Here is a 27,502-nt window from a genome sequence, read left to right as displayed (position 1 = left end):
TGTTATTAAAAAAGAATCCACAGACTTATTGTACTTTAAAAATGTTGAAATTAAATCAAATGCACACATTCATTTGTATATTTAGTTTTAAACAAATTGTCGCGGACTGAGTTGGATGGCTGTTGGGCCGCGTTAAAAGTTCTGGAGTTCATTGAACGCGTCAAGCAGAGATCTGATTGGCTCTCAGTTCTGTCGCTCAGCCTGTTGTTAGGTAGTTTGGACCAATGGGGTTCAGCTATGGGCCGAATAAGGGAAATGGGAGGGCTGGAGCGGGAGCAGGGGAATATAAAGTTGGGAGAAGCGCTCTCGTGTCGGCGGGAGAGATTCAGGAGTTGCTGAATGAATTGAACGGCGTTTGTTGCGGTCTGCAGTAATCGGAATAAAGAACTTTAAAAGAGGTTAAGTCTCCGTGCCTCAGTGTGGGGAAGGGACACTACATTATTGTATGGCTCTTTCAAAATTACATTTCAAAATATGTGGCGTTTATGGCTCTCTTGGCCAAAAAGGTTCCCGACCCCTGATCTATGACATAAGTCGCATATTTAGCTCATGTTCACTAACAAAAATCCTTACAGCAGAATGAAAACACAGATGATCAGAAATAATGTGATAATCTCTTGCACTTTTTGTAGCCTTTTTATAGATTATTTGTATTCAGATGTGTACTCTGTCTCTGACTTGATATAGGAGTCTTTGACAGGTTTGGTTGCTAAAACGTGGTCTCTTTGCGGCTCACCGTAAATCCTCTCAGAACATCCCAACTCAAAAGAAAAGTCGGGCTTGAACACATTCACATCTGAACGACACAACAAGCCAAGTATTTTAAACTCACACAGACCAAAAACGGGCAACAAAAAGAGTCATTCGAATGAAAGGAGAGTTTTCTGAAACAGGAAATGCTTTATTGCCCTCCGCCCATCTCTCAATCATCTTTGAGTCCAGATGTCAACTCCACAGAGAGAACATCCTCATGTCAACACCAAATCCAGTGAGCAAGACTCCCTGAAAACTCAAATTCTATGGGAAATGAGCTGCGGGGAGATTACAGTGTTTCCGTGTGAGGAAAGGCTCTTGCAGTCACCCGCGTGTCACGCAGACTCTCTGCCCATGACATACAATGGTCCCCCGTAATATGGCGCTTCAACCTGCGCAGTTATTTAATGCAATTTGTTTTGCATTTTTTTGTCTATTTTTTTTACAGTGCACTGTGTTCTGCATCCTGATTAGCTGTAGACTGTTGTCAATCAATCACCTCCATGCCATGTCTGCAGTACAGAAAGTGTTCATCATGCTAGACTTTCATAAATCTTTGACTGCGAGCAGATCTTTGTTCATGTATGAACTCAATTTTCTTTAAAAAAATACATAATGGTGACTCCCGCCATAATTGTGTGGCCTAGCTGGGTCAGGCTCCAGCAACCCTTTGACCCTGAAAGGGATTTGGCGGGTTTAGAACATGGATGGATGGAACTTCCACCATGAACGAGGGACTACTGCTCAACCAGGAAAACAGCGTTTGCTGTGTTGGCTCGCATATCAAAAATGACAAAGTTTCTCTTGGGAGAGAAGGCTCTACCTTGCATCATGTTTCTGTAGGCATTGTCAGTGATGGAGTAGATGTGAGGAGGAACTTCATGCCGTTTCTTCCCTTTGTACATTTCAATGATCTTATCCGAGTAGATGGGCAGCATTTTGTAAGGATTCACCACCACGCAGAAGAGGCCAGAGTACGTCTTTAAAAAGAGAATTCAAACATCAACGGGATCATTCAGCAAAGACACAGAATGTGCTTTTGTTGCTCACTCACGTAAATAAGGCCAGAGAAGTATCTCTCCCTGATGTTGTGCAACACGGAGGCCTCGTTCAGGCAGGTGAGCTCCGCCATATCCTCCACTTTGCTAAACTTGGGCGGGTTCATCTTCTGGATGTCATCCTTGTTGACCGTGACTTTCTTGCCGTTGTCGGCCAGCTCCACCAGCACTTCCTCACCGTGCTCCTCTTTGATGCTGGCCGCTTCAAAGCCATGCTTCTCCGATGGGATCCACACCAGCTTTTTAGCCGCCCAGTCGGCCTGGGCCATGGGGCTGTTCAGGAAGTCCTTGTCAACAAAGAGGAACTTCTCGTCCTCACTCGGGGCCTTCTTAGACATCTTGGCTTAAGGGAGAAAGCCAGCTGTTGACGAGAACAAAATAATGTCAGAGAACCCAAGTGGCAGAAACCAAAAAGCTTTAGGAAACATTGAATATATTTAGAACGTGGTGACGGAGAACAAGCCAATGGGTCCCACAGTTGTCCTGCTCCCATTGTGGAGAGCATTAGTCTTTGGGTTAGAGGAGAACGCTTGCGACTATCCGGAGAAGTTATCTGTGTGGCGTTTCAGCTTAAAGAGTTAAAAAGTTTCTTCCATCAAGAAGTTCCAGAGGGGCAGCCATTCTCACAGACCTTCACCCCCTCTCGACCTTACACTTTCACACAAACCACAAGGGAAGTGTTCAAGCCCCCCCCCGATGAAGACTGCTGATGGGAAATGGATTCCAATGAGCTCTGAGCTATTCTGTCAGCAGTTTTTTTTTTCCTGAAATAAGCTCAAACCATTCATTCTCTGTGCACTCATACTTAATTACTGATTCTCGGCTTAATTTTTTCACATCTCCCAGCCTCCATCTGCCCCCTCTCCGTGTCTCCTGCTGGAGGCTTCGGTCTCGTGCTACGATGACCATATATGGGCTCCTTCTCTGGAGCACAACTCTTTTCTGCAGACCTAAACAGCAAGGCAAGAGCAGTCCCAAACAAAGCCCATATAGGGAATAGTATGTCTCCTGCCTGCTCCGTCGTTTACTGCAAAATGATAACAGCAAAGCAGAAACCATGAGGGGGATAGGGTTTTAAGCGGCCCCTGGCTGTGTTCATTTTAAAAATGCAACAGGGCACTGGATCCAATCCATGTCTGGGTCAGAAGTAACGTAAATAAGTGTAAAATCTTCACATGCACTTGACTCTTCAGGAACCTGCAGGCAAACGTTTCTAAAAACCAAAAACGAAACCAAGTTAAAAATAAATAAATAAATAAAATTTAAAAAACTAAAAAAGCTCCCTAGCCTTTTTCACTCCTCTTATATCCACAACCTTCTCTCAACTAAAGAAACACATATTTTTTCTTCAAATTTAAGGAAACTACACAATTATCCTTTGTTTTCTAGATAGTTAATTTATCAAGTTAGTTAAATATCTTCTACATGTATTCCATTATTATGTGTTCCGGTGGATATAGTGAAATATAAAACCTCCCCACTTTTTTTAAATATTCAAACAAAGAATAACCTCATATTTTTTCCAAGTTTACAAAATAAACTAATAAATAAACCAAAAAAGAAACAAAAAAGTCAAGACCTTCACAGAGAAGTCAGAGCTTTTGTCAAAGCCACATATGCAAATCAAAGTGGATTTTTCCTGTATCTCCCTCTCTATTCAGCTATAATTACATCGGTCCTCTTCTTCTTCCTCCTCCTCATCATCATTACCCTTTGGAGTGATGAACCTAAATCTGGCTGCCACACTGTCTGCCGTGACAACGGGTTTCTGCTCTATCACTGCAAACCCACGCAGAGCGAATGAAACATGAGGCAGAGCAGCTCACTCATGAAAACGTTCCCATCATCACCTCACGAAGCTTAGCAGACAGGAGAAAAGAAAAACACTGGAACGTCAACTTGTGCTTGACCCGGAACAAAGTCAATGATGCATCTTGGTTTGGTTCATTATTGCACTGTTTGAAAGAAAACAAAAATGCTCATTAACTTTCATTATAAACAATCACTGTTCCAGTGTCAGAAACAATAAAGTGGTGGATTTTTGACTTTGCTATTTTTAGTTGAGTGAGTTTGACCCAATGGCCTATTGAAACTCATTTCCTCTCTGAAATTATTTCACTTTACTTTTATAATTTACATGCCTCAATATATTAATAATAAAAAAATAAGAATAAAAACAGCCACAAAAAAAGTTCAGAGAAACACGGGAGAGAAAGATTCATGCTAAGAAACCAGCTTGACATAGAGATATTTTTTTGGGTCCTGCAGTTTCCTGATTTTTTTGTTTTTTGTTTTTTTCAAACATGCATCACAGACATGGAGCCTTATGTCACCATATTTGGAAAACAGGAAACGCCACAGTCAGAGGTTCACTTTACATTGGATTGCACTCATCTCTGATATTATTCTGTACACTTACAGCAGATTTAGACCGATGAATCTGACACAAAGTTTACATTTTACCCTGACGTGAACACAACTGTCTTCAGCAGAGCATTTTTTTAAATGACACAGTCACACAATGCTTTGCAGAGACACAAATACATTATTTTCACTGAAAATTTCAGAAGCAAAATATAAGCGAAAACAGAAAGTTTTCTTTCGATCGCGGTGGTTGTATTTTCTAAAATATAACCCAATTTTTTTTTTTTTGTACTTGCTCGGTCTTCTCTAGGCCTGCACAGGTAACCGGACAGGCGCAGCTGACTGACAGGTGTTCCTCGTTTCAAACTAAGGCTACTCACACAGAACCTGCAGGAATTCGGAGCAGTTCGGAGGAGGAGAGCTGGAGCTTGGAGGTGGCTTTAAAGAGGATAGTCCACAAGCAAACAGTCCAAATGAGCCCGGTCCATTTAAAGGCTTCACGATTTAAGATGTAACCCCCCCTCCTCCCCACCCCTCCCCCCCGCTCCCCCCCGGCGCCGCCCATCTCCAGGAAGCGGCGTGGAGAGGAGGCCATCACAGGAGACGAAACAGCTTCTTCATGAACAAGTGACAAACATCAGTTCATGTTTAGATTTGGAAAATCCAAACGTTAAACTGTAAACCCTGAAAAACAATTTAAGTTTTTTTTTAATTCATGTTTTACCATTGTCTATTAGAACTGGCCTTAGTGACCCCTCCCCCTGCCATTCCAAACAGAAAGTACCTGCTGGCTCCAAGAAGCCAAAATCCCATAGACTTCTACTGACAAATAAACATCTATTGGTCAGAATAACAATTCGTGCTCTGATACCGTTTTCTTTTTTTCATGATATTTTTTGCTATAGCGCAAGTTATTCAAGTTATAAACTGACCAATTGGATGCCTCCATAAAAGTAGGTGGAGTCACGTTGAACAATGGACGGTATACGAGAACTGGACTAAGCGAGTGTGACGTCACCCATGGAAAATGCCTTACTTCCAGCTCCAGAGAAATAAGGCCAATTCTGTCGCCATTGTTCTGCGATACGTACGCCGCCATGTTGGATCCAGACGAGGTTAGTAAGCAGTGATTGACCTGAGTCAACATTCCTGTAGCTCTTAATGTCGTCAATCAGGGGTTAGCTTGTTGGAAGTGCATACTCCCTCCTCTTAAAGCGTGCTCAGGAGAATGCGTCAATCAAACATTTTGCAAAGGTGGGGCCCAGCGGACATGACAAGCTGTTATTGACGCATTTGTTTGGTCAGTTTATAATTTGAATGACTTGAGATAAAGAAAAAAAATGAATTAGCAGGATCATTTTAAAGCATGTATCAGAGCAAGAATAGTTGTTCTGACCAATAGAATGACTGAGTAATAGCTGTTTATTTCTAAATAGAAGTCTATGGGATTTTGGCTTCCTGGAGCCAGCAGCTACTTCCTATTTGGAACGTGAGGGGAGATGAGTCACTCAGTCCAATTTTTGTACATTCACGTTGAATGTTCGAACCGTTTGATGAACAGATTCTTCCGAGGCCGCCTTGAGTGGAAGGGGTGGTTGCCATGTAAATGTTGACTCAGACCGACACGGATCAATCTCTGCTTATTAAGGCTGTCTGGCTCCAACATGGCAAAAGCCGTATCCCGGGAAAATGGTGACTGAATTAACCTAATTCAGTTGAAACCGGATGTAAGTCAAATGCTACTCACTCGGTCCAGTTTTCATATGTAGTCAATGGTTTTTAACCCTGCAGAACCCACTGAAAATGTCAGATTTGTTTTTAAAGAATTTTAAAGTTAACTTGACATTGTTTGTTTGTTCCATTTTGGTAGCAGCAATTAAGCCAAAAAACGGAAAAAAAGGGTGGCCAAATTTGACCCCATTGGTTCTCCAAGGTTTTAGAAGCTAAATTTATCTTTTCATTTTGTTGAAAAGGTACATAATTTTAAAGGCTTTAATAAATAGAACGTCATTATAGATGATCAGTCACAGCTTTAAAGTGGACTCGTTAAAAAAAAAAAAAGATGACAAACACTTCCCCGATACTTTACGTTGCTCTTATGAACTATCACCTCACAATTGTAACAGATGAAAGTAAAAATTAAGCTTTTATTCATTATAACCCATTCTTTTAAATGCATCAGTCTTCTAAACCTGCTGAATCCCTTTCAGGGTGATGGGGTTGCTGGAGCCAACCCAGCTACTGTTGGGCAAAGGCCAGGTCCATCCTGAACAGGTCATCAGTCTGTTGCACACATGCACACCTAGGTCGAATTTGGAATCATCAATCAACCTACAACTTGTGTTTTTGAACTGTGGGAGAGCCCAGCTGGAAATGGAACCAGGGCTCTCGACATGAGGCAAGAGCACCAACCACTACTCCATCCTACAGCCCATTCTTTTTTAGCAATATCTATAAAGTTTTTATTCTAGCTTTTTTACAGGGTGTCAGCATCTTACTGCTCCCATTGAAAAATTTCAATGAGCAATGTTTTTATTTGTACTTTTCCTTGTTTGGGAAGATCTCATCCACATGAGCCAGGTAGAAAGTACATGTGGAGATGCTGGTCTCTCTTTTATACAAACATGCACTTCAATAAGGAGAGATCTTGAAAGTGATTAAAAGATTTAATAGTGAAACAGGAATTGAACATGATTAGTCTGAAGTTTTTGACGGTTGGACTCAGAGTGAGGACTAATTGATGAGGGACGTGGTAAAGTGATGAATCAGCAACCAGAATACCTGAAGATGACGTAGTTCATCCTAATTGATATTGTGCCATAGCCTACCTCTAAATTTCTCATGTAAACTGATTTTGATTGGTTATTAGCTGTAACAGTAACGGTGACACACAGGATTACAGACGAGAATAAAGGGCAAAAACATGACTGACGTTAAACAGTTTTCTGCACTTTCTCAGAGCAAATGTTTTATATATGCTTGACAGTTTCAACTGAATGCCCATGTAAAGAGTTTTTATTACCAAGGATAAGACTTGTGCTACTTTGTTGTCATCATCATCATCATCATCATCATCATCATCATCATCATCATCATCATCATCATCATCATCATCATCATCAGGGGTAGCTACTCTTCCAAACATCAGCAATGGACCCTAACCATTTGAGACTCCTGTGAAATAAATGCTCTGCAGAGCCCCTTTCAGGGAGATGAGACCAGAGCTCTTTAGAAGCCAAATATGTGCTTAATGTATACAAACTGTAACTGGACGCCACCCCCAAACACCATAGCAACTCTTTGGATGCGAGAGTCTAAATACGTTAAGGTACTGAAACAGCATCATAAAATCAAAGGGAGCCTGATTGGAAAAAGATTTAAATTTTCCCTATGTAACATAATAAAAAGGAACTTTTGGGATTGGGATGACTGGGTGTAGAAGAACGTCCCAGAATCCCAGTTGAGGGTTTCATTCTTTTAGCTGGTATCACATCATCTTTCCTTAAGAAACATTTGAATTCCCTTGCATCTTTTGCACTGTGGGAGGGAACAGGATTGCTTTCCTAAAAAAGTCATGAATTGTAAAAGTCATTGTCATAGACTTTACTGTTGTTGCAGTTCAAACTACAACATTGAGAAGAGTACAAATTGAAGAGGCGAATAATCCTACAGGAAATTGAGAGTCCTTGAATGTCTTGATTTTTCGGTGCTTCATAATCGAGCTCATTGTCTGTGGGTAACATCCCTGCTTGTCAAATCCAGACCATAAACATCGAAAACATTAAAGAAGTCTGTCTTTTTACTCTAGATGTTCTACTTCAATTTCTCTGCTTTAGGTAAATGGCACCTTCCTCAGGTGCAGTTATCAAAAAACTAAAGGACCATTTGGTATTTTTATATGATTTCAGTACAGTGTGGAATGTTTGAGAAAAACTATCACCCAAACATACCTCTAACGTGACTCAGAATGTTTTGAATTAAACAGTCAGATGTCAGTACTGCGATCAATCAGTGGAGGTAAATCAAGATTATTATCCTTTGTGTGAAACGCTCTTGGAAACGGAGGAGAAAGAACAATTTACCACGAAAGAATGGATAAAGAACCACCAAGAGACATGGACAAACACCTGCAAAACAAGATAGAAAAAGCAAAAAGAATGCTTTACATTGATGGTTTGTTACAGCAGTGCATTCTTTTAAGAATATTTTATCAGGCTAAACTAGTATTTTGTCTTTGCTCTTCTTTAGAGAAAAAAAAAAGATCAGTTTTATGAAAAAAGGGAAAAGTTTTGTTTGATTTTATGAAGAATTCTTTTCAGCTTTAGCTTTTTGTCAATCAATTTGCAGGAGTGCAATGTACGGTGGCCCTGAAGTTCAAATCACACCAACTTATCACTCAACACAAAGACATTACAACATTATTACAACAAGATCGCAACATGAATTTAAGAAGTAAAACAAATAAAAAAATAAAAAATAAATCACATTTAAGCAATCAAAACGACCTTTCAGAAACCAAAACCCAATTCCAAAAAAAAGAAATCAAAATGAAACATTTTAGAAATGAAAATGAAGTGTTAAAAAACAAAGCACAAAAAGACACTGGAAAAGGAACTGTCGCTGATGGGATAATGACGGATTTTTGATGTTTGAATTTTTGAAATGTGTCTTCTTATTATCAATTTTAATGATGATTACAGAGCAGATCCAGCATCGCTTCATGCCAAATGACATTCGGTTGAAATGATGGACAAACGTCATCATCCGATCAGTGATGACTCATACCTACCTTTTCCCCTGCTTCTTGTTTTCTTTACGTTTCATTTTGATTTCCTGGAAATTATTTTTTATTTTAAATTAACTTTTGTTTTGCTTTTATAATTGTTCTTGAGACGTTTAATATGTTTTTGCGTTGAGTGATTTATTGGTGTGATTTGCACTTTCAGGGAGTATAAGCTTAAGGAGGACCTGATTGAAATAATTGGGCTGATGCAAGTAGAAGAGCATATTTGGTAAATACGGCTGTACTGGGGCTTGTTGGCAGATGTGGCCTCCTCATATCTGCACCTGAACTATTAGACCTGGAATAGTTGATTTACACAAATAGACATTGAGTATGTGCTAAAAAAAAAAAAAGAACAAAAAAAAATGGTTTCAATTCTACAATATCAGTCCATCAAACCAGATATTTGTTTGTTCGTGCATCTAGCAGAATGTATTGATACTGTAATGTGTTCCCTCTCCTCATAAGGCAAAGCAGCTGCACACAGAGCAGGACTTCCCTTTTTACTGTAAACTGTCTGGAGAGTTTCCCTCAAAAGCAAATCTCGTAATTCACAGCAGGAATCATGCAGATCCCACTCATGTTGCCTTTGCTTGCTCACATCACATTTCACTATCCAAACAGCCCCCCCCCCCCCCCCCCATTTGCTTTCCCACCACATCCCTTCTGTTTCCATTGGAACTTCCTATATAAGGACACAGTTCTATTTGCTACAGTAAATCATGGCCCCGGGTGAAAGCTGCAAACTGCTTTGCGCCAGAAGCGGAGCCCCGCGTTGGTGTGTCCATGTGTGAAGCTTAATGGACTTGGGGAGCAACGAGGAGTGCCTTCAGAGTCCTCTGCCAACTCCATAGAGGACATGAGAGAGGCAGATAGACAGCCTGGAAACCTCAGCAGAGACAGGATGGGAGACGGACAGAGGGAGGGATGAGGAAAACAGGGAGGCTGCAGTGCGTGCCATATAAGGAGAGTGGCTTCTGTATGGAATCTCAGCAGCTTTCTGTGTAACTTTAGTGCATCAACGCCAGGCCCCAGTGACTAAATATGGTGCAACAGCAATGCTAGAACATAGTTGCTTCCCCGGGGACAGTTCTGATCATTGGACTACAGAGAGTTGTGGAGGATCAGTAGATTATCTGAGTGGGATGGGTAAAGGTTTAGACCTTCACCTTTTAGGACCATTGCATAAGTCAAAAGGGAAAATATTGCTTCAATATCTCTTTCTGTTGGGGTGTTTAGTGATTAATAATGAGGAACTCAGAGTTTGGTGGGTGAGGAGCTCTGGTAAGCTGAGCATCTCCTCAGCTCATTGGTACTCTAGTTAGAGACTGAAAATAAATTGTCCAAGCATCTCCTCAGGGAGAAGCTGTGAGTCCACATGTTCAAAAGACAAAGTCTAAAAAAGAAGTGGCTTATAACAGCACATTTAACAACCAAAGATGGCTGTTAATTGGAAAGTAGAAATGTTCATGGACATGTTTGACTCTCTGGGACTGCAAATCACATTCTAATTTGATCCCAGTGGAACACATCAACAATCTCCACCGCAGTGGATGATGTTTATCCAGCTGCTTCTTCTGCAAACAATCTCTTAAGTCAAGAGGTGCCACCTATTAGAGGGCAAACAGTCAGCTAAAGGTTCAGCTTCTGCTGCTCACACCATCCCCTTTGAAGAACTTTCCTCCTGTGGGAATCAAGTACTGAGGCCTAATGAAACCAGGAATCCATCTGGAGATAAAAGGGTTACCGTGTTGTACCAAATGCAAAAAAATCCTGTTAAATATGATGAACTTGTTGTGGAATCAAAAGGGTTCGGACAATTCAAACGTGTGGATGGAGGTCACCTCCAAGGATGTGAATTCAAACTAAAGGACAAAAATTATGTGAGGTAACAAAGCTAAGATGCCTCACTTGGTAAAAGAAAATCACAACAAGCACGTTAGTTTGGAGGGAGGACAGTGGAGAGAATTTTTGTAAACACGTTTACAGTCATATTTGTTGGGTTACCTGATTATCATTTGCTTACACGCTCTATTCACCATAATATGATCGTCTCAGTTCTATCTTTCATCAAGAAAACACTGACATGCTTGGTGCTGACTATCCAAGATATGATGTTCCTGTACTGCTTGATTGAATAACTCACTTTTATGTTATCAACCCCGGCCACCAATAAAACCAGGATGGATACACCGGGAAGGCAGAACTCCTCTGTGACAGCCTTGCGCTGTGACGGACGGGCTTCTCCTTCTGCAGAAGTCTAGCAAAAAATTCTCATCTCCTGTGTGGTTCTTCTCTTTGTTAGGGAAAAGTCATAACCCTGACAATATTCTTAAAAAAAAGAAAAGAAAGAAAAGCTTAGATTTAAAAACTGCAGTCTGAATTATCGGTAAGATAAAATATTTATCTCAGTTAAATAAAAATTAAAGGAATTTAAATCACGAGTTTCAGTTAGTCTTTTTTGTAAAGAAACGATAACATCAGTGCTGCTGGACGTAAAAGCTGCAGTCTGAGGTTCAGTGTTCTGCTGTTAATGAATCCCCCCCCCCCCCCACCACCACCACCAGAAATGCTGGCTTTGACCTGATGTCTCCCTCCAACTGCCTTCTGTTTGAACATCAGTCCTTGTAGTTTCATAGATCTGGTTCTTATGCTAATAAAATGTAAATAAACAAAGTTTTCTGGAATTTAGATAAACAAAATCCTAATCGGGACTTCTGAAGTTTTTAACAAAAGAGCTGAAGAACATTACAGCAGATTTTCTTTTTGTTTTTTTGAAGAACTGATGCTCTGTGTGAAATGGGATCAGATAATCGCAGTGAGTAATCCACTTCATGATCAAAATAAATCTATTGTAAAAACTATAGATATACAAAGAGAGATAGAGATTACGACGGAGTTTTAGGGCCACCAAAAAAAAAGAGCAAAATTATGACATTTTATCTCGTAAATTTACGAGAAAAAAGTCATAGATTAACAAGGAGAAAACACCGATGTTGTCCGAGATGAAAGATGTGGAGCCTTTTGTGAAGCTTTATTTCCGGATTATTATAGGTTTTATAGATTATTATAGGTTTAAAACAAAGAGATTCTGAACCTTTGGCGACTAAAAATCAGATTATTGTCAGTAGATGCTGCTTTCCGGGGTTCAGTGTCAGTAAAGCGGAGTTTCATATGTAAAATAAGGAGCTCAGAGACACGTTTGGGTGCAGAGGATCGCTGCAGCTTTTATTCTCCTTTTCAGTCACAAACCCTGAAGTTCATCTGTCACCTTACGTCATGAACCTGTCATCAGATCCGAACACCAATGCGGAAGTAAACGTCCCGTTATATCATTAAACAACAAAGATGAATGAAAATAGTCTATTATATTAGCATTACAACGTTGAAAATGCCAAAAAAGTGATCCTCCTCCTCAGACGGAAGCGTCACACAAACGTAGAGATCTTGTTTTTGGTGGAGGAAGAAAGGATTGAAGTGGACATCTGCAGGGACACCGATGGCTTCATCGGGCTGCAGGGATCCTGCAAACCACCCATCAATAAATAAAACTTTAATAAATCGTAAATCAAACAAGCTTCCAGATATTTGGAACGTTATCAATAAACATTCAGCTCACCTGTTCAACTGAGTTTAGTCGGTTTGCTATGTTGCTGCGCGACGTTCACCTGCTGCTCTGCATGCTCACTACCACTCATTTTTCTCATAAATTTACGACTTAAAATCTTGTAAATTTACGAGTTTTTTTCTCATAAATTTACTAGTTTTTATCTCCTAAATTTACGAGATAAAAACTCGTAATTTTACTTTTTTTTTTTTGGTGGCCCTTATACTCCGTCGTAAGAGATGGACAAAATTGGGACTTTTAATAAACAAAGTAAGAGATTAACAGAGTTTTATGCTGATAAATCAGTCTGAATCAGTCTAAATGAGGGAACACTGCCCCCAAGCGGCGAAGAAGGAACACAGCAACAGAACTGGCCTAGTGTTTGGCACAAAAGTTTATTTGGAACATCCCAAATGTGAGTATAAAAACATTTTTAAAACATGAGCAATTGAGAATAAAACCATCAGCACCAGTTCCACCAATAAAACAAAACCATAAACGACAACATTCAATACTTTACACGAGACGTTTTAAAACGCTTAAATGTATCTGCTGCAATCTCTCTGGGATGTGAACAGGAATCAACAGCCGGAGCTTCTTAAAACCTCCAGCCATATTTACTGATGAGGTCCTGCAGGTGGTTTTACAGACGCTCCTCCCTGGAGAAACACGCTTCCTCTGTTATCACCGCTGTTCATGAAGTGAGACACCAGGCCATACAGAAGAGGTCTGCAGACAAAGAAGAAGAAGAAATTTAACATTCTGGTCAAACATTTTTCAAACTTTCCTCAGTCATAGATAGGTGGGAAGTGACAGGTGACCTCTGTTTCAAAAGTCAGCAATCATGAACGAGTTCAGGGAAAGGTGATGGAAATTCAGCTGAAATGATTAGGAGTTTGTTGCCGCGGTAACAGTGGCAGCTTTTCACCTGAGAGGGCGTGTCGGTTTCACCTTTTCATTTCCACCTTCACCAAACTTATAACCAACAGTGACCCACAAGGATTCATCTAGAAGCACATTTATCAAAATCAAAGGTTTGAAATGGGTGGGAGTTTTTATTTTCACGGGGTATGATGATGATAAAGAAGAGAAAACTCATGCAGATTCACCTCAGAAAATGTTTCCTCTGGATAATATAAAACATTCTATTGAAATAAACATATTTTTTCATATGTGAAGCTCCGCATGGTGGGCGGTTTTAAACTCATCTTGAGTCAGTCAGCAGTTTGGATGAGAAAAGTCTTCTGGCTTCAGTTTCAGTTTCCACACACCTCTGATGAAGAGGACTACCGGTAAATAAGATCACTTCAAATTTCTGTTTGAATGAATGTTTGGATTCACTGACATTTCCTTTGCAGGGTTTTAACACACACAGATCTTCATCACAGTATGCGTTGATGAGGAAGAGTTTGCAAACCAGAGGTCCCTCATAAACCTGCAGACTGACTGAACACATTTCAATGTTTTGATCATGAATTTGTCGTCTCCCGAGTTCATTTCAACAGCAACACCTGTTCATTTCCTTTGCTCCCACCATATTTCATACATATTTGTACAAAGGTCTTCCTATTCAGGATTAAACAAGGTTTACTCGTCCAGCTACATGAGGTTTTGTCGACTTGCTGCTATGGTAACTCCATAAATTTGAGCCCTAAAACATGGTTGCTATTTTACGGTCCATGTCAGAGTGGGTCAAACTGATCCTGATCAGATGTTTGATACCAACAACAATCCCATCCTAGGCTCGTCCCGGACAAAGTCCTCCAGCAGGTCAGCCTCATTCTGGAGTCAAACAAATAATGAATTACTTTGATGGTTTTCAAAGTGCCCAGGAGGCTGATCTGAACAGCATCCCTGCTTTGACTTATTTTAAATGGCAAGACTTTCAAAATATTTTCAGGTGAGCGCTTCCCCAAAGTGTTCAGGTCTTCTCACGACAGTCATCAGACCTGATGACGTTTACACATTAAAAAAAAAAAAAGAACATTTGAATGGATCTATGTTGAAAGCAGAGATAGAAAAGAAATCTATGAAAAAGTGCCCCCCCTAAAATTGGGATGTTGTGGGTTTGAATCCACCATGAAGTCATCTCAAAGAGGGAGGGGACTCGTTGGCTCACTGACTGGCCCTCAGGATTAAAGGTTCGATCGGATGGCGAATGGTTCCTGACAGCAGCTGTGACTGCAGTCTGGTGCAGCCTCAGGAAGGGATCTAACCCAGAGGACACATTTCCCACAATGCTCTCTTAAAATTATGTTTCTGCAGAGCACAAACCCAGATTTACAGACTTACACAGACTTGGAGCTCGCATCCTGTGACACTTTCAGCTCCTCTGCGAGAAACTGTCTGTCCAGGTGAGCTTCAGGTAGCCCTGACTCTGAAAAGACAGACATGGTTAGGAAACAGTAAAAATGGCCCTTAAATCAGTCCACCTTCAATAGAACTCCACCTCCCGATGTTACGTCAGTGACCACGGCGGCGTTTCAGCTCACCTGCTGTGAGAACAGAGGCGGTGTGCCTGTACCTGTTGAACACCAGGTACTCCCGGATGAGCTCGTTGATGATCAGGTTTTCGTGGGACAGCGGCGGCAGCGACTGGCGCTCCACGTCCAGGGCGCTAAACACTTCCGCTCGCACGCGGGCCCTGAGCTCGTGCAGAACGCCGCGAGACTCTAGAGTGTCCCTGATGGCTGAAACGGTTGATCCGTCAGGCATTTCGAGCTTTTAAAACTAAAGCTGCACATACACTTTATTTAAACTTCTAAATCCCCGAAGAGCAGATAGCTGTATGTAAACACCCATAAAGAAAAAAGCCACAAGACAAAAAGAAAAAAAAAAAGCCACCCCAGAGTTTATTCTTATCTTTGCAACAAGCGTCAAATCTGATTACTTAGGAGTAAAACCCCACGAATTATACTAACATTTATTTACTTCGCTAAACAGCCAGACTTTGGATATAAACGCGGAAAAGTAAAGTATTCTTTGTTTCATTAGTGATGTTAACAAAGTGGTGTTCGTTGCTGCTAACTTTGTGTAACTAGCGGACAAAAGGAGGGTAAATGTGAAACCCACCGCTTTTGAGTTCCGTGATGGTCGCCATTGTTGAAGATGTAAACAAACCCTGGTCGGGCCTACTGTCTACTGCTCTCTAGCGATGGAGTCTTGTAACTACAACAGAGGACATTTTCACTGGGTATGTCCAAATTCCTTCACCACATGGTGCACGATATAGTGTAATTTAAAAGTTCTTGTTCCTATAGAATCAACTCTCGCTACCTGATCGGTAACAGGTTACCCATCAGTGTGCGCATGCGCAAATGTTACGTCATTTCCGCCATAACGGTTTCCGATCTGTGATGTATTTTTTTTAAAAAACAATTATTGACCAATTGCAGAATACCAAAAACAATAATGCAGCATTTATGCAAATATAAAGTGCAATACCGAATAAACATGGTATAACCCTTGGATATTTTTAATTATGAAGAACAATCACAGAAGGAAATTACAAAAAAAAAAAACAACAAAAAAATAACACACGTAGACAAATATATATGCGAGAGTAAACTTATGTCGTTCCAAAAGATTTACAGATGTTAATCGTTTTTTGAGCCTTGCCCTGGAGGTATGCTGTTATGAGTAAGTACAGGAGTATGATGCTCAGAGGGCTGTGTCAGGACTTTGTGGAGGGACAGGTTGCTCGGAATGAACAAGTTGCATCTGCTGCAGAAGCACACTCCAAAATCCAGCTTTACTATTTCCAGCAAGGGTGCTCAGCTCACCCAAGCATCTCTGGTCTAATTCTCGACCAAGCTCCTCCTGACACATTCCCCGAATGGTTTTGACATGCCAACTAACAGCAGGATCGTTTGGACTAGGTAAGTCACCAAGATTTGCAGGGTCAAGTTGGGATATTGCTCGATCAGAGGAGTACTGTATAAGAGTTCGCCCTTTTGGATGATCTGGGTCGTCCGGTACTCTCACTACCTTTTCAATATCACCATAAACTTTTAAAAAATCGACAATATCCTCATCAGTATATGTTTCATCTACGCCTGTCACATAAATGCAACTAGGCCCATGCAGATCAAACTGGTTACAAAGATCCATTTTCAACTAAATGTGAAATATCAATATTCAAAATATTTTCTTTACACACTGTTTGGGGTGGAATTTGATTTAAATTGCCCCAGCCCCACGTTGGGCGCCACTTTTGTAACTCTCTCTTTGCTCCACAGGCGGGGCTGTCCACTGTGGTAGAGGGGAAATTTTTTCTCAGGTTGGGTGAAGGCTTGGGTCAAATTTTGACTATCAAGGTTTATAATATCCACCCCAAGAATTTCACACGAAACGTACTGAAAATGATAACAAATGTATTAATAACAGACTTATACTCAACAGTTTCAAAATAAAAGTTGTTCAGACATAAACCGAAGGGATTCTGAAATTCTGCCAATTTACAGATATTTTTCCTTTCTTTTTTTTTCCACTTCAGGAAAAAAAATAATAAATAAAAAAAACAAAAAAAACACTGAGATCTCAGGGAAAATTGCAATTTGGAGCTCCAAAAAAAAAAGACAAAAAACCCACAAAAAATACCCTCAATTGAGTGCACTCAACAGTCCTACCGCCCTCTAATGTCCAGGAATGTAGTTCACAGAGTCGGTTTGGGTGTAAGGGGATGATGGGATGGGACCAACAGGCTTTTCACTTGAGGGAAATGATCCAAGATGGAGGTGTAGAAGGACCGGGAACAGAAGACGGCAGACGAAAGAAACTCTTCTGGAATGTCACATGTGGAATAAAGTTCCAGATAGATGTGGGGCTATTGAAATATTTCTTAATCCAGATTACCTTGAGTGTATTATTAAGCGCAGGGAAATCAATACAATTTAAGACGCCTTTATCAGAGGTATTTAAAATAACAGATTTTCGGATATAGTGAGATTTATTACTCTGTAAAAAAATCATATAATATTGTATTGATTGCATTGGAGACTGCGTTATTAACCTGTAAAGATTGAGCTGCATAGGTCAAATGAGAGATCCCAGCGGTTGGGGTCCGCTGCTGTATATGACATTTTTATTACATGTTCTGGGTAAATACTCAATTTTGAATGGCTCTAAGTCTGGATAAAGTAAGGGATAATGCCCAATGAGTTGGCCATTAGCAAAAATCTATTCTAACATTTCAGTAATTTTGCTTTATTTTTAACAATGTCCTTTTTTTAATGACAAATCTCTGTTTTGTTTGATGTCCCCTTTTGTTCTGATTACATACCTTTACTTTTCTCATGTTTTGTAATTCTTCTGTTAAGTTCACACATTTTTTGGAGACAAGATTTATGTTAAAAGCCACAAACCATGTTACATGTTTCATGGGTTTAAATGCATATGTAACCGGCAGGTATGCCTGTGACAGGTGCATGCCTGCTTGATTGGGGATGTAGTTCAGCTGTGTCTGCCCCTTTATAAGGAACGGAGAATGTAGATCACCTTTTACTCATTTTTATTCTGCTCTTTTAACTAGATGCTGTAAGCGGCTGGACGTGTTGCACATGTCATGAGCCACTGCGTGTTCTTTACCCACCCTTTTTATACATTTTAATGTGTTTTAGTGTGGTGCTGTATTTATTGTGTGGTTGACTCTGATTTCCTTTTATTGTTGCATAGGTCTGAGTCGGGCGCCGGTGCGTGTGGTGTTGGTGAGGGGGGCCCCTTGTGGCAGCGTCGTCCTCACTCCAGTTCCCTCACTGTATTTGTTTATTTCCCTTTTAGTGTGTAGTGGAAGTTAATTTTGCACGTTTTTCTTATTGTGTGTGTGGATTTGTTGTCAGCACGGAGTGGAGTGAGGTGCGCTGCCACGTACTGGCTTGGTCCACGGCCTCTCTCTTCCCTCTCCTCCTGCACGGGCGGTCGGCTCGGCCTTCCTGTTTTTATTCCTGCCTCTCCCCTTTTATTGTTTTATCTGTGTACTGCTAATCGGAGTAAAACTGCACTTTTAGATTTTAAATTGTTTATTAGATTAAATTTTTATAAGCTTTTATTGTCTCAGCCATTTTTGTTTTGGTGGCTCCACTCTGCACTGACGGTACCTTGGTCACACATAATCATTGATTCAAATAAAAAAAAAATCTCCTGTAATCTCTGAATCTGAATTTTGGCACATAAAACCTTTATTATCCAGCATAATGTATGACACAAGATATTACAGTACACAATACTAAAAGATCAATGAAAATGATCAAGCTTGTTACAAAAGTATAAATACAAAACAGTCCTCTTTATTTTGAGGACACTTAATGCATTTTGTCATTTGACATAAATTAACACTTAGGTTTTCTCACAATATATTGTCTAAACCAGTAAGACAAAAACACACAAGGCCTCTTCTCTCTGAAAAGTTCGGTGGGCTGCTTTATGACTCAAGAGCAAAGCTTCATATGAAGTGTCTACAGTCTGTCATGTCAGCACCTTAAGAACAATACTGATTTCCTCCTCTCTGTGTATGGCCGGAGTTGGAGTGCGGCACGCAGAGACAGTCCCATGGAGATTTATCACCATTGTGTCAAGAGGCATTCTCTTCATTCAAGGCGGTTTTTACAACCGGTGTCAGGTTGAAGCTAACCAGTGAGCTCTCTGTTGGCTTTTTTATGTGTTTACTTAGACAGAAATAAACAACAACCACAGCATAGTTGGACGATTGCTTAAGCCTTGGCCCACTTCAGTGTTTTCCCTTCACTCTCGCTCTTTTTTACCTGACTTAAAAATGGCCTCAAGCTCAGATTTGGAAGGTTGCAAAACCCCCACTTCGCCTTCTTTTGCCAGCATGGACCTTTTGAAGGTTACTGTGTCGGAACATTTTCCTATCCCAATTTTTGGGAAAATAACATAAAATAGATATAAACGTCTGTCAGTTTGCAAAAAATACGAAAGTGCCCCATCTTTTGGTGTAGGTTTCAAAATGAGAGTAAACATCAAAGTCTAAGCCTGAGGAAACATCGAAAACACATCATGTGCTTTATAAAACACTTAAAAAACGAAAAAAATATCATAGCTTCCATTCTTAAGAGGAAAATCATCAAGATTTGTAGTACCTTCTCGTTCCAGACTTTGGCTTTAAGGCTAAACTGGTTCATCACTTTAAATGTAATATTTATAGCTGAGTGTTCTTCATCGGAGGTTAATACGAGTCTCTCCCCAGCTTTGGAGAAGGTTTAACAAAACAGTGGAGACTGTTGCAGCAGCTGCTTTTGAGATGAAAGGACAATGTCCTCGCCGAGATGAGTAAGAGCTGCCACAAAGCTTGGAAAGGCCCAGTTCAACTTGTGTTTAGGAGGAACACAAATTGACTACAAATGTAAACCAGGCCTTAGTTTTCTAGTCTGAGGCCCAAGAGGGAGAATGCTAGACCAGCCCAGCTTCCCGGCACATCCTGTAAAACTGTCCCCGCTGCGAGATCAGGTTGGCCGGAGAGTCCATCTCAGAAATGTAGCCCCTGTCCATAACAATGACCCTGCAAATAAGACAAAAAAAAACGTGTTTATAGGTTTAGATCCCACACCTTCCTGTCCTTTCCAACTGATAAATGTGTGGAATCATGTTCTGTTCATCCACTTCTAGCAACGGACACACAATGAAGAGCTGTCTCAGCTAACTGACTCAATTGAAAAAGAGTGAGTTCATGAAAAAACAGAAAGGGGTTTAATGCAATGGTGACAAAATATAACTAACACCCTGTGAAAATTATTAGCATCTCTCTTTAAAACTCATAGTTTGTTGTTAAATGAAGATCTAACTGGACCTTAAACTTGAAACCCTGATGAGTTCTAGGGAGGACAATAGGGTGAGGCTGTTTTCCCGTTCCTTGTAAAGGTACACATAGCAGAAATGGTTTTATTTTTACGACATTTGAAAAATAGAAAGATTCAACATAATTGATATAAGGATTTTGTCATTGAAATGCAAATAGTGGCTTGAGTCTTGATTGTTAGAAATGAACTGCTTTCAAAGAAAATATTCTCAGTTAGTGATGATAAATGCTCAGAAAAATGGCAAAGACTTTCTGAGGATTTATCCGTCTTTTAATTATCTCTGTTTATTGTGTAATTTTGCATTTATTATCCTCTGAAGCCGCAGTTTAAGGCAGACAGTTAAATCTCCTCCAATAACACACAGCTAAAAATTGTCTAAATTGTGAGGAGATTAACTAAATCCTCTAACCTGAAACATGTTCTCAGTCAGATTTTTGTCTGATGTGATTCTGATGGGGGAAGTGCAGCTTTACATATCAGGTTCGCACCGATATGCAACACATTGTACATGTAAAGTGTTGCATCAATGCGCAAGGCCAGGTTTCTCCACAACAGAATCAGTTGATTTACATGGATTGCATAATCACTTCACTACTATACAGTGTTGGATGTCAGCGCGGTGCTGCTTTTCTCAGCTTCAGAATCTGCTGGAATTATGTTATTTGAATACACGGTTGGAGAGTCACAGTGGTCAAAAGAATGTAAACAGTTAAAGCTCCGATGTGAAAGGGTTAAAAACGCTGGTGGAGTGACATTTCTGGATTAGATTTGTTTGAACTGACACATCTTGGGGCTCTACCTTGTGTAGTCCATAATGGTGTTAAGCCGATGAGCGATCGTCAGGACTGTGCAGTCCTCAAACTGGGTGCGGATGGTTGACTGGATGAGAGTGTCTGTCTCCAGATCCACAGCTGCTGTTGCTTCATCCAGAACCAGGATCTTGGTTTTCCTGAGTAAAGCCCTCGCTAGGCACACCAGCTGACGTTGACCCAGACTTTAAAGTGCATTAAAGATAAGAGAAAGGACTAAACACATGGCCTAACACATGGTGGGCGGTCTACATGAATGCGAGATTCCCTACCTGAGGTTTTCTCCTCCTTCTGAGCACTCGTGGTTGAGTTTGTCGGGGAGGTTAGACACAAAGTCTTTGAGGTGAGCGAGCTCCAGCGAACTCCAAATTTCTTCATCTGTGTATATATCAAAGGGGTCCAGGTTCATCCTGAGAGAACCTGAGAACAGCACAGGGTCCTGGAGCAGAAGAAATTGGATTTATAATAACAATATTAGGACTGCCAAGGTTTCACTTACATTTGTTTCTAGGATCGGTACCTGCGGAATGATTGTGATGCGAGATCTGAGATCGTGGAGTCCGATCTCAGCAATGTTGACTCCATCTATGAAGATCCTTCCCTTTGCTGCCTCGAGGATTCTGAAGATTCCCAAAGCAAGTGAAGACTTCCCAGCTCCAGTTCTGCCAACAATTCCAATCTACAAAGGAAAGTTTTAATTTTGAGATAACCAGCAATTTCAGTGTTTCAGACTGGGAATGGCAGCTTTCACATTTAACTAGATGAGTCACCTTCTCTCTTTTTTGAATCTGCAGCGTAATCCCTTTCAAAGCCAGCTCCAGGCCTTTTCGGTACTGCAGCCCGTAGTCCTGGAACTCTATGGTTCCGCTCTGGGGCCAGGCCAGAGGCAAGGCGCTGCCCTCGGTGTTCCAGCTGGCCTGTGTTGGGCAGTGAGACAGTGTGAGCAGAGAACAAGAAAAAGCCTCTTTTGAACAATGCTTTCCATGTTTTGCTCCAACCTCTTTCGGAGTATCAGCGTACTCGTTCACCCTCTCCACAGACACAATGTTATTTTCCACATCAGTCCAGGACCGCACAATCCAGCTCAGGATTCCAGTCACCTGCAAAAAGAAGAAAAGTGTGCTTTACCAAAGAGACGTGGAAAATTCAGGCAACGATCACACAAACCAGTAGATCTGCATTATTTTCACTCATGGTTTTTCCCACCTGGAGGGAGTGCGACACAGCCAATCCCACGATGCCTGGGCTCACTGTGCTTTTCCCAATCACAGAGAGAACGGCAGCAGCCAAGACCACACCGTTACCAACAAACTCCAGATTGACTGCCAACCATCTGCAGAGTTACAAAAGTTTAGAAACCAGGTAGACAACTTTTAATGTCCACTATCATTACAAACATCTCCTCAGGAGATAAATAAATAAATAGAACTCCTCAAAAACGACAAATATCTCACCGGGTGGCAACAAATCGAGGAAAGTAGGATGTCTGATTGAAGTCGACCCTTTCGTTAGCCTGCATGATGAACCTGGACTGCTCACCAAAGGCCCGGATCACACTGGCACCCTGTACCGTCTCATTGAAGTGGGTGTAGATGGGCGAGCGGCTCACAGCCTCCAGCCTGCGCAGCTGACAGGATGTGGCAACATAGAAGCTCTGTGGACCACAGTGGAAAAGTGGAAGACCGGTTTTAGGAGGCCGCACTAAAACGGAGAACGTCGGGCTTTCCCATAATTAAAACTGAATGTGGGTCGTGTGTGTCAGCACAAGGCAAAATCAGCAGTTGGAGCTCAGAGCTTTCTAATAATACACAGTAATGGAAACCAGCTTTGCTGAACCACATTGGATTGAAAAATCTTCAAAAGAAAGAGAGAAAAAATATGCAAGGGATCAACTTTTTACTTTGATAGTTTTTGAAAAGCACAAACCTGAACAAAGGCATAGAGGAAAGCCAAGGGGAGGATGATCACAGCTGCAATGGGGGTTGCTATCAACACGATGATGCACACCTCCACAAGTTTAAAGACATAGCTTAGCATCATCTTCAAGCCTTCAGGTACCATGCAGTCGATGGCATCAATCTCCTTGACGAAGCGGTTCAAGAGGTTGCCGCTGGGTGTGGACTCAAAAAAAGCCATTGGGGAGCGCAGAACATTGACAAGCAGGTCCATATGCAACTGGCGAGATGCGATGATGCCGCAGATGGAAATGGCAACAGTCGTGCCGAAGATAGCAATACCTGAGGAAAAGGAGATGAAAATGAGCAAGTCTGTTGACAAACTTGTGTCAACTTCAAAGAGTCCAGCAACTGACCTTGTACAAAACCAAGAGCTCCAAAAACAGCAAGTTTTAGATCTCTGTCTGTCTGGGTGCCGTTAACAACTGGATCATCAGCCCACATGCTGAGCCAATAGCTGTAGGCCAGAGAGGCCCCCTGCTGGAAGGCATACAGGAAGACGATGGGAATGATGATTGCCAAGCCAATGGTCTTGAAGTACTTCTTATACATATCCAGTTTCACCTGCAGTGGGAAACATTAGAAGTTCAATCCATGTATTTTAGTCGAGTGCAATAAACGCTTAAAACCACAGGAAGTGAAGCAAGGCACCAGTTTTAGACTTACTCGTCCGGTGTGAGCTTTGTCAGCCTCAGTCAGTTTCCCCAAGTCCTCGGGTACCTGATCCTGGTCGTTTTCTGATACAGGCTCCATGTTTTGCAGGTTTGTATTTGTGGTGTCTCCTCTGAAATATTAGGGCAGGTCAATTGTCAGTTTTAACAAAAGAAGATGCCTTGCGCCTTAGTCACATGCCCTTGTTGTAGACAGGAGCGGCTGCATCTTAAGGAGAGGACAGGTGTGCAGTTCCCTTGAGGCGCCAGAGTCCACCTCATGAAAATGGAACGTACCATTGTTGTTCGTGTGGTGAAGTGTATTGTGAAGTATTTGTACGAATAATGTAAGTTGTACACACTTATAACGTAGGGGTGATGCTGTTGGACGGTGCCCTTCACGCAGCATTGCAGATGTTAGTAAGATTCGTGAACTGGCTCCTAACTGACAATTACTACATGCACAAAGTCTGTATGTGATATGTAAGTGCCTGTGAGACACTTGTAAGATTCCCACACAAATTATGCTCTGATTGTGTAATTTCCTGATTTCCATGATCTTAAGATGTAGCGCGGGAGCTCTTGCATTCCCCACAGGGATTTGCCGATTTATCACCTGCAGACAGCCCGTTTCCACCCATAAGGGCAGTTGTGACTAAGGCATTAGATTCGAGTTCACTTCTACTGTTAATGTACCCAATGAGTTGCTCTTGTGACAGGTCTCTGGAGAATGGCATGAAGTCGACCATACTCAAACGAGCATTGGATCTCCTGGAACCAGCTACACAAAAAACAAAAAAACAAGAAGACTTGTTTAGTCCATGCAGTTTGTGGGTTATTACAAAAGTTGTGACAAGTAATCTTGTAGATGTTCCAGTACCTCTCTGTATGGCACTTTCTTTTTTCTCTGTGCTTGCAAACGTGTGGATGAAGTCAGCAAAAGCCCCGTGGTGGCTGAGAAGCTCCTGGTAGGAGCCACTCTCTGTGATTTCTCCATCTATCAGTACGAGGATGAGGTCAGCCTGCGGCAAGAAGCTCATCCCATGGGTCACCAGGATGCGGGTCTTTAAATACAACCACACAAGAGAAAAAAAATAAGATTTCCAGCAGCCATCAGAGGCTTTCTTTTACACACTTTCAGCGAAACATTGGTTTCCGTATAATGTTAACAACAGCAGAGCTTTGGGTTGTAAATGGTGGCATTCCAAAGTTGTGTCTCAACAGATGTGAACAGCCTTTAGTGCATGGCTTTACCCTGTCTTTAAGGACTCCTTTTGGTCCAATGACTTTGTCGAAGATATGCTGACCAACATGAGCATCGACAGCCGACAGTGGGTCGTCTAGGAGGTACAGGTCAGCTTTTCTGTAGACCGCCCTGGCCAGACTCACTCTTTGCTTCTGTCCACCTGAAAGGTTCAATCCCTGCAAGATAAAAAAGAAAAACAATGAGGGCCTATGGACAGTCTGGATCAACTCAAGTAAAGTAAAAAAAAAAAAAAAACTGTAAGGTGTTTTCCATACTTTCTCTCCAATTTCTGTAGCATCCCCTGCAGGTAGAATGTCGAGGTCTGGCAGCAGGGCGCAGGCCTCCAGCACACGTTGGTACCATGTTTTCAACTTCTCACGGCCAAATAATATATTGTCTTGGACAGTGGCATTTTGGATCCAGGCCTGCTGGGGCACGTAAGCCACAGAACCCTGCAAAGACACATTCAGAGAGAGACACAGGGCATCAATATTTATTAAATGTAACCATGGAACACACATGGAACATTAGCTTTGTACCTTAACGGTGACTTGGCCGCTTCTTTTTTCTGTTTCGCCGAGCATGGCGGACAACAAAGAGGACTTTCCACTGCCCACATGCCCGACCACAGCAACAAGGGAACCTCGTGGGACACGGACACTGATCCTGTCAACACAGACATGAGTCAGACCACAGGCCTCCTTTGTTACTGTTGATGTTTTTGAACCCTCATTGAACAGCACACACCTTTTGAGACATGGAGGACCTTCTTTGGACCAACTGAAAGTACCGTTCTCTATGACCACATCTTCTCCATCTGAACAAGACAGAAAACCACAAAGAACGTAACCTGCAATGAGCTCTCAGAGAGGATGTGTTCTTTCAGACTGAGGCACAAGCTTTCAAAACAAAGTTTCCTTCTGCAGTTACTCATCAGAAAGCTTTCTGGGTGTAATTACATGTGAATCTGTTTAATCAGACTAATTACAGGGTTGCTGCCTTTTCCACAAGCTGTCTCAGGAAGTGTTGACAGATCATAGGCAGAAAAATACTTTTTTCTTAATTTCTCTATGAATCGTATCTTTATAACCATGCCACGATTTTAGTTTAACCACCAAATTGGAAGATGCTATAATTACGCCGTCTACCAGTCAGCCTCGGCCCAAGGAAGTGACAGTGCACATGATCCAAACAAGGTTGTGTTACCTTGCAATTACAAACAACATCATCTCACAGGCTGTCAATATTGATTATGGCAACCTGCAATTTCTGGCTGCATGTGCTCAAAATTGTGGAAATCTGACAGCATATAAAAGCTCATTTGAATGGTTTGTACTGTACATGAATGACTGTTTTACCAGAGCTTGACAAGGCCTTTGAGACGCCGTCCACCTTCAGCTCCTCTGAGCACAGGTATTTTCCCAGTCGCCTCAGTGAGACCAGAGCCTAAAAGGTGATTATTGAAACAAATTGTTTTTCAGATGTTAACCATTTAAAGAAACCACTTTGGAATCTGTGAGAAAACTCACTCACCTGCATGGTGGTGCTTATTGCAAATGGAAGCTGACTTAGTGGTGTCTTCAAGATGTTGATCAGAGCCATGGAGACAAAAACCTTCTGTGCATCCAGAACATTCCTTTCATCCAGCATCACATAGACTCCAAACATGGCAAAGGCAATCTTGGGAAGAGAGAAGAACAGTAGGGCATTGCATCAGGCTGAAACTTGTACAGATGATGGAGTTTAGACAGCTTCAGTCACATGTTGCCTGATTGTTAAATGTCTTCTTCGTTTGCAGCTTAAATGCAAACGCAAGAAATTAAAACATTTCAACATTCTTGCAATTATAGCTTTCGAATAATGAAATCTAATGATGTGATCATTTGCTGTTTTCCTCAAACAACGTGCTCATAGTGTGTTCCAAGGAAGCAAAATCCTTAGAAATCACCAAAGATATTATAAGAAATCTTTAAATGTCTACTCAAGTCTTCTAACAAAAATGGATAGGACTTTGATAAGCTCAAAGACTTTGCTTAAACACAAAACAAACATGAAGAGATTTGTTAAATGTTTTGGCTTACTGCTGATGATGACACAGTCAAAGCTCTGTTTGCCAAAGTAAGCTTCAGCATCTCATAGACATGATCTCAGATAGTGAATAAAATGTTGCAAAACAGCGGCATCCTTTGTTGTTTTTTTCCAGTTTTTGGTGTTGTGCATGTATTATATGATGGCATATGATGGGCACTAAAACGGGAAAGGCATTTTGTAAGTATTATTTGTCTGCTATATACATATATATATATATATATATATATATATATATAGTAGTCCACACAGGGGGGGTCTCACTCCCAGAAGGAACAATAGCAGACATCGAGGACAGTTACAAGTACCTTGGAATTCCACAGGCAAATGGCAACCTGGAGCAGGCAACAAGGAAAGCTGCAACAGCTAAATACC

The 27,502-nt window shown here is 41.3% G+C and overlaps 3 protein-coding genes across 5 annotated transcripts in view; all 3 read right to left on the bottom strand.

The window, feature by feature from the left end:
- The window catches only part of myh11 (myosin heavy chain 11), a 32,469-nt gene extending 27,788 nt beyond the window's left edge, over positions 1 to 4,681 (bottom strand). For 2 of the 3 annotated variants that reach the window (XM_011479780.3, XM_011479784.3), the window contains exons 1-2: positions 1,808 to 2,149; positions 1,577 to 1,733 (exon numbers count right to left, since the gene is read on the bottom strand). In XM_011479780.3, the coding sequence (XP_011478082.1) occupies positions 1,577 to 1,733; positions 1,808 to 2,149 (499 nt within the window). Of the gene's footprint in view, positions 1 to 1,576; positions 1,734 to 1,807; positions 2,173 to 4,555 lie in introns of those variants that run through there. The other variant, XM_023960251.1, reaches the window with a different exon arrangement.
- An 8,259-nt stretch (positions 4,682 to 12,940) lies between these two features.
- fopnl (FGFR1OP N-terminal like) lies at positions 12,941 to 15,884 on the bottom strand. Its single transcript, XM_004066200.4, has 4 exons — positions 15,638 to 15,884; positions 15,058 to 15,255; positions 14,858 to 14,942; positions 12,941 to 13,294 (listed from the first exon to the last, which is right to left on the bottom strand). Exons 1-4 carry the CDS (start codon positions 15,663 to 15,665, stop codon positions 13,183 to 13,185), a joined length of 423 nt encoding a protein of 140 aa, XP_004066248.1. The 5' UTR covers positions 15,666 to 15,884; the 3' UTR covers positions 12,941 to 13,182.
- A 2,832-nt stretch (positions 15,885 to 18,716) lies between these two features.
- Positions 18,717 to 27,502, bottom strand: part of LOC101158001 (multidrug resistance-associated protein 1) — a 28,383-nt gene continuing 19,597 nt past the window's right edge. The window contains exons 13-31 of the mRNA XM_011479752.3: positions 26,573 to 26,719; positions 26,398 to 26,485; positions 25,787 to 25,856; positions 25,579 to 25,705; positions 25,315 to 25,491; positions 25,048 to 25,215; positions 24,674 to 24,857; positions 24,490 to 24,574; positions 23,810 to 23,927; positions 23,500 to 23,707; positions 23,115 to 23,425; positions 22,643 to 22,842; positions 22,395 to 22,521; positions 22,187 to 22,288; positions 21,959 to 22,105; positions 21,709 to 21,867; positions 21,461 to 21,627; positions 21,179 to 21,373; positions 18,717 to 20,081 (exon numbers count right to left, since the gene is read on the bottom strand). Of these exons, the coding sequence (XP_011478054.2) occupies positions 19,973 to 20,081; positions 21,179 to 21,373; positions 21,461 to 21,627; positions 21,709 to 21,867; positions 21,959 to 22,105; positions 22,187 to 22,288; positions 22,395 to 22,521; positions 22,643 to 22,842; positions 23,115 to 23,425; positions 23,500 to 23,707; positions 23,810 to 23,927; positions 24,490 to 24,574; positions 24,674 to 24,857; positions 25,048 to 25,215; positions 25,315 to 25,491; positions 25,579 to 25,705; positions 25,787 to 25,856; positions 26,398 to 26,485; positions 26,573 to 26,719 (2,889 nt within the window). The 3' untranslated portion in view covers positions 18,717 to 19,972. The remainder of the gene's footprint in view (positions 20,082 to 21,178; positions 21,374 to 21,460; positions 21,628 to 21,708; positions 21,868 to 21,958; positions 22,106 to 22,186; positions 22,289 to 22,394; positions 22,522 to 22,642; positions 22,843 to 23,114; positions 23,426 to 23,499; positions 23,708 to 23,809; positions 23,928 to 24,489; positions 24,575 to 24,673; positions 24,858 to 25,047; positions 25,216 to 25,314; positions 25,492 to 25,578; positions 25,706 to 25,786; positions 25,857 to 26,397; positions 26,486 to 26,572; positions 26,720 to 27,502) is intronic.

This window comes from Oryzias latipes, chromosome 1 (assembly GCF_002234675.1).
Source record: "Oryzias latipes chromosome 1, ASM223467v1".
Classification (NCBI taxonomy): Eukaryota; Metazoa; Chordata; class Actinopteri; order Beloniformes; family Adrianichthyidae; genus Oryzias; species Oryzias latipes.
The sequence above is the reverse complement of the archived record's forward strand: the minus strand, read 5'-3'. Positions and strand labels throughout refer to the sequence as shown.

What these genes read in the sequence shown, in the direction of transcription:
- fopnl (XM_004066200.4), bottom strand. Translation starts at nt 15,665, where the DNA reads ATGGCGACCATCACGGAACTCAAAAGCG. An exon ending in CATCACGGAACTCAAAAGCG is followed by an intron (nt 15,256 to 15,637) that starts GTGGGTTTCACA and finishes CAACCGTTTCAG; the next exon opens with CCATCAGGGACACTCTAGAG. An exon ending in GATGCGAGCTCCAAGTCTGT is followed by an intron (nt 13,295 to 14,857) that starts GTAAGTCTGTAA and finishes CTTTGTCTGCAG; the next exon opens with ACCTCTTCTGTATGGCCTGG.